Below are 6,031 nucleotides of genomic sequence, written 5' to 3' on the forward strand. Positions count from 1 at the left end.
TGCCTTTGGTTGACTGGTAGAGAATGCCTTAGGCATTAAGTCCGCCAATGTAAATTTTACATGATGTGTAATAAATAAATAAAAATAAATATACTATGTCCGTACTGTATATCGCTGTGGTCGGGGGCTACATATCCGCGGATCTGAAATTGACTGCTAGTTAATGGATCAGAGAGTGCTGGAACTCTTTGTCTCGCGAGAATCAAACGTGTTCCATTATTTCTCAATTAAAAATTTCTAAGAGGGTGAGAAACTGCGAGAGATGTCTTTTGTTTGCAACATAGTAGGGGAAGAAGATGACGGCCCATCTGGTGTTAATCGGTTATCGGGGCCATCAAACATCACAATGTGGATGCTACCCCCTTGGAGGGAGTAAGGGTCAACTGGTTAGTTTAGCGGCGGTCCAAACCCTTCCAACGCAGTTCAGACAGAGTCAGAGTCAGAGTCAGAGTTTCAGTCAGTTCAGCCACTTTTATTCGATTAAGAGCCAAACACAGAAAAAAATATATTTATAACATTACTACCCGGCAGACTTGGTAGATAAATCATAACATTGTTCCCGGGAATTCCAACGACTCGCGAAAATCTTGGGAAATTGAAAATATTTGAGTAAGACTTTGCAATCAAGCATATACTCAATATTTATTGCATTGTGTTTTAATTTCAGGTGCAAGAGAGTTCGATGTAGAAGATAACTCTCCGGTCCGTTACGAGCGGCATCCAGCACGTAACAGAGAGCTTCCAGAAGAAGACGAAGGTATGTCATCAGAAGACTGATGATAATGCAAGATTCATCATTATCATCATCATCATCACCATATCTTTAAACGAGTAATATATTTATATATATATAATCTGAATCTCGGAAACGGCTTCAACCATTTTCATATAATTTAGTACATATACAGGGGATTTCGGGGGCGATAAATCGATCTAGCTACGATTTATTTTCAGAAAATGTTTTTTTATTCGTATTTTCAATAATCAACTTTATCTTGATTTTTTCTTAAAATAACCAGTTCATATTTTTTTATTATTCTGTCGGTAAGATCGAAAAATATTATTCATATTTCATAAATTTTTCAATATGTAATTCGTATGTAAATATGATTTCTAAAAAACACAATTTATTAAAAAAAAATCCGATCAAAGCTCGGTCATCTACTAGTATGAGAATTATCACTGTCATTTCACGTCATGGTATGACATGGCATGGCATGTTATCAACTCATGGCTAGAAAGCCGTGAACATGTCTCGTTCCACAAACATACACTTTTACAAAGTTTGAAAATACATACAATATTGCTATAAGCTTACGTGAGTGGGAGAAGGGTAGGATAATGATGAATGATGATTGCTATAAGCTTAATACGTAGGATTATGGAAGTAGCATTACAAACACTATGTTAGAAGCAAGTTGTAATCCCGTAGTGAAAGTGGCTACTAATTAAATGCTATTCCGACAGATTTTCCAAGGATTGCTTTACCGCTCCAAGACCTAGAAGCCGCATTAAAAGAATTGGAAGACCACCAAAAGAAATTCACTTCCAAAACGGACATCCGAAGTAAATCATTACCCCGACCTTCCAAACCAAAGCCAGACTTTGGTCCACGAAGAGAGATTGATGATAGATACTATGAGATTGAGGATGGTAAGGATATGTTTGAGATGCACGACCTGTATGAAGTGGACTATGAGAATTACAAAGAGAGGAAAGCCTTAGAAATAGAAAGAAGGAGAGATAACGATTACGGGTACAGAGACAGAGGGTATGATCCTGAAGATGAAGATTTTGAATTTGACAGTCCTAGAAGACGACCTAGGCCTGAATGGAGGTTTGTAGACATTGTAGAAGCCTTTACGTAGCTACGTAAGAATTTATAGACAGATCTATTTATTTATGCTTGTCTTGTTTGTGAGTGACTGTACAAAAAAGTCTTATCCTATCCTAGTCAAGGCCAGTCCAGTCTATTATCCTTATCTTAAGAGTCATTATAACGTACAAATTAGGCAATATCTGGTACAAATAAATTAAATTAATTATTTGCTAAAGCTTTAGAGTTCGTATCGCATGGCGTCTCGGCTCCAACATAGGCATAGTAACGGAGTTAAGTAGTCTATGACCGTTTGTGCTTAGACTCTCCCGTCTTCAATGTGTTTTTTTTAATGTTTAAAAGATCAGATCGTGGTCGTTCAGAGAACTATGAACGTGACAGAGAGGAATACGGGTGGGACAAAAGACGACAGAAGAGGGCTCGCAGTGCTATTTACGAATACGAGCAGAAATGGGAAGAAGAGAGGGAAGAAAGAAGAGACTATGAAGCTGGTCGGGGGAGACGATTACGAAGACTTCAGACGATTGATGATAGTCCACGAATACATCACAGATATGTAAGCAAGCTCCCGAATACTGTAATGTTGAAGACAATATCATTTGCCATGGTATCTGTATACTGGTTACCTGTCAACAGCACACTTTATTTAGCTTATTTTATCAAATAAATAATAGGTCCACTTCGTAACTGCTAGGGCTAGTGTTAGCAAACTCTCTCAGGTGTGAGCTCACCTACCCGTCCGTGAGAAGCTGGAATAGCTCCCTAGTCTACCAGAGAATAGGTAGGGGGAAAAACTGAATAGATCTCAGATATTGTGACAATTTGCTTAAGTTTTTAAATAAGTAACATATCGTTTCAGAGTCCATCACCCGATAGAGATGAATGGAGTGATGAAGTGGTACCGAGAAGGTCGCGACCAGCACAAGGTATGAGTAAGCTGGCGTTTGTTTACTGACTTGTCGAGGTGTTGATGATAATTAATATGGCCCTTGTATCACAGACGGGTCGATCACTTTATTTTACTTTATTTCTTTGGTTTTCCAGTGAAGGGTCTTCTTTTTCTTTCTTTCTTTCCTATTACCCTCAACTGAATTCGGGTTCGAATCAAATTGGTCTAGGGCAACTGTTTTAACTCCTCCCAGGTTATATGCAAGACGCCCAGCTCGACAATATCTGTGTGTACCCTTATGTCCTTAGACATAAGGGTACACACAGATATTGGCATGCAGAATGGGCAATAAATATTAGAACATTGAGTATCTTCAAGTAGCGTATTATTGTTTTCACTTAAAGCGAATGGCTCCATCGATTTATGGGGAAAGAATAGGTGCGGACGCGGTATCAGTGCGTGCAGTGTCAGTCAGACTGAGACCATCCTTTAATGTTTCAGCTTGGGGATCGAGACAGTCTGAGCTGTACGTGCCGCCGTCGGACGCAGTTAAAGAAGAGGTACCTATTCATTCAAATTAATGATAGTAAGAGTGAACGTTAGTTGAAACAGAAATCAAAATAAACTGACTTGTGTCCCTTTTTGTTTGTCAACCGATTTAATTGATACTTGAATCGCGAATGATTCACTGGTGTGAATCATTCGCGATTCAAGTATCAATTAGTAAAGTAACATCACTTTGAGCTATTATCACAAGCCATTATCCTTAATAGCTTATCTTTGTGACATTTATGGAACTATGGGAAAATCATTATATTTTTATTTGGTAGGTATATAGTATTATATGTACAAACAATATTATAAACACAGGATAGTCCAGTAGAATACGCTGAAATATGTCGTGTCTACGAATACAAAGAGAGAGTACCTAAGTCTGAAGCAGTTGAATATAAAGTAAATACACTCACTCTTCAAATTATGATAAACTCGTAAATTCCGTATTTTGGAGAACTTGAGTTTCTCGTCTTCCCGGAGAGAGACTCAGTTCTGTTATATTTTCGAGTCATGCTCAATCCGTACCATTTGTGGCCGACAGTATTCCATATGCAATTAACATTTCCAGCTGAAGCCGGTTCCGATCTGGCTGTGCGTTTTCCTGGTGGCTTCATACATAGTAGCCGGTACATTCCTGTTCAAGCAATGGGAGGGGTGGGCGTACCTCGACGCGGCTTACTTCTGCTTCATAACCCTCACCACTATAGGCTTTGGTGATTTCGTGCCAGCTCAGGTTGGTTTGGAATAATAACACGAAGCGAAGGGTACATAATAAGAGCGTCTTTATTAGAACTAAATATTCAGTTCAAGTACCATTAAATTATCTAATTAAGTTCGAATCGGTTCCGTTTTGTTAGCACACCATGTTTTAGCGCAAGACTCAGAATCCAGCGGACTACGCATAGTTTCGAAGCATCGAAACTGGTAAAGAAGAAACCTTCTTGTGTTTCTGCTTATCAACTATAATACTGAGACCTTAGAACTTATATCTCAAGGTGGGTGGCCCATTTACGTTGTAGATGTGCATGGGCTCCAGTAACCACTTAACACCAGGTGGGCTGTGAGCTCGTTCACCCATCTAAGCAATAAATAAAAAATATCACCAGCCTACAGAGCCGAATATATTAAAGTGTGGTCTCAATTCCTTATAATATTAACTAAAACCTGAAAGATGCCTATGAGGAACATTAACGCTTCAACAAGTTGAAACTCCTTTTCTTCCCAGGGTCAAGAGGTAGACGACCCAGCGGCAGCAGTCCATTCTATCGCACTCTGTTCATTGTACCTACTCTTCGGGATAGCACTACTCGCCATGTCCTTCAACTTAGTGCAGGAAGAAGTACGAGCCAATGTGGCATCTCTTGCTACCAAACTTGGTATCATCAAGTCAAGGGACCAGCCTGAGGACTCCGACTCTGATTGATTCATTGTTTTCGATTTCTTTTAATTAAAATGTGAAATATTAGATCCTGAAGCTATGGGTCTTCGTCCTCATCCGCCTTCACTAAATACCGTCATCCCTTTGTATCTTCAGCAGTGTCCTCAACTTTCTATCTTCTTCAACCTGACTTCTCAACCCAACGTTATAAATTTTAAAGGATTGTCTCTAGTCAGGCGGTTCACTTTGGGCCAGTCAATATGAACGAAGACACTCATGCAGAGAATGCCACATTTGATGATTGTTCATCTTATTCAAGTATGTACTGCTATTGTAGTACAATATTTATCCGCAATATAAGTAATCATAATTATTGTAATTATAATGTAGTAGAGGTAAGAATAAATATTTTTACAAACGGTATTTAATTAGTTTTAAGATTAAATAAAGTATTTTTTATTTCTATTAACCGTATGATTATTATATTCCTTTTTGTTCTGAAATTATAGAATATCAATGAAATAGTATGTGGAGTTCGCACTGGCCACCCGGTATCCTTCAAGCGGTATGTTTCTTACTGCGTAGCGTTGGTACACTCTAAGGATCAATAATGCAAGTTTTTTTTTTTTTTTTTTTTTTTTTTTTTTTTTTTTTTTTTTTTTTTTTTTTTTTTTTTTTTTTTGTTTTTTTTTATGATTGAACGATTACTGGTGGCCCGGAGGCCTTTCCAGTTTCACCAGGACAGGTGGGCGAGCAAAGGCTCAGCCAGGAGGGGTGGGATTTGCTAACAGCTACCCGAGCGCCTCCGAAGGAGACCTAACAGCTCAAGAGCAGCTGCTTCGCGAATGAATCTACTACCGGATCGGAATCGCGACCCGCTGAGAAGATCCGGCGAGAAACTCAGCGAGCTGATTCATGGGTTAGGTTGCACGGCGAACTCTTTGTCGAGTTCGACGAGTACGGTTACCGAGGTCCCTAAGCCTGCTCCTAGAGCTGAAGGCGTCTAGTGCAAAGGTTATTGGATCTGAGGGATCCGTAAGGACGTGTCTAGGGCGTCGACGGTGACTGGCTCCTACATGATCAGGATTCGGGGAGTAGTCAGCGGCGGCTACGATAAGGCGATTATCATGACGCATAGCCTTATCGAAGTACCGTTCCGACGCTGACTTCATGTATTTCTGGATAGATTCGAGGCCCAGGTCGTCGTGTAGGTCAACGTTCCTCACGAACCACGGAGCTCCGACGGCTAACCTGCAAAAGCGGGATTGTAGAGATTGAAGGGTGTCTATGTGTGTGCGGGCCGCGTGAGCGAACACCACACTCGCGTAAGTCATGACGGGCCTTATGCAAGTTTTGTAAAGTGTCACCTTGT

General features: G+C 39.9%; 1 protein-coding gene across 1 annotated transcript in view; it reads left to right on the plus strand.

Moving 5' to 3' along the window:
• Nucleotides 1-5,125, plus strand: part of galene (potassium two pore domain channel subfamily K member galene) — a 33,777-nt gene extending 28,652 nt beyond the window's left edge. The window contains exons 9-15 of the mRNA XM_028184570.2: nucleotides 668-757; nucleotides 1,468-1,837; nucleotides 2,180-2,393; nucleotides 2,697-2,763; nucleotides 3,228-3,286; nucleotides 3,850-4,014; nucleotides 4,507-5,125. Coding sequence (XP_028040371.1) covers nucleotides 668-757; nucleotides 1,468-1,837; nucleotides 2,180-2,393; nucleotides 2,697-2,763; nucleotides 3,228-3,286; nucleotides 3,850-4,014; nucleotides 4,507-4,704 — 1,163 coding nt within the window. The 3' untranslated portion in view covers nucleotides 4,705-5,125. The remainder of the gene's footprint in view (nucleotides 1-667; nucleotides 758-1,467; nucleotides 1,838-2,179; nucleotides 2,394-2,696; nucleotides 2,764-3,227; nucleotides 3,287-3,849; nucleotides 4,015-4,506) is intronic.
• The last annotated feature ends 906 nt before the right edge of the window (nucleotides 5,126-6,031 follow it).

Source organism: Bombyx mandarina, chromosome 23, assembly GCF_030267445.1.
Source record: "Bombyx mandarina strain Sakado chromosome 23, ASM3026744v2".
NCBI classification, from domain to species: domain Eukaryota; kingdom Metazoa; phylum Arthropoda; class Insecta; order Lepidoptera; family Bombycidae; genus Bombyx; species Bombyx mandarina.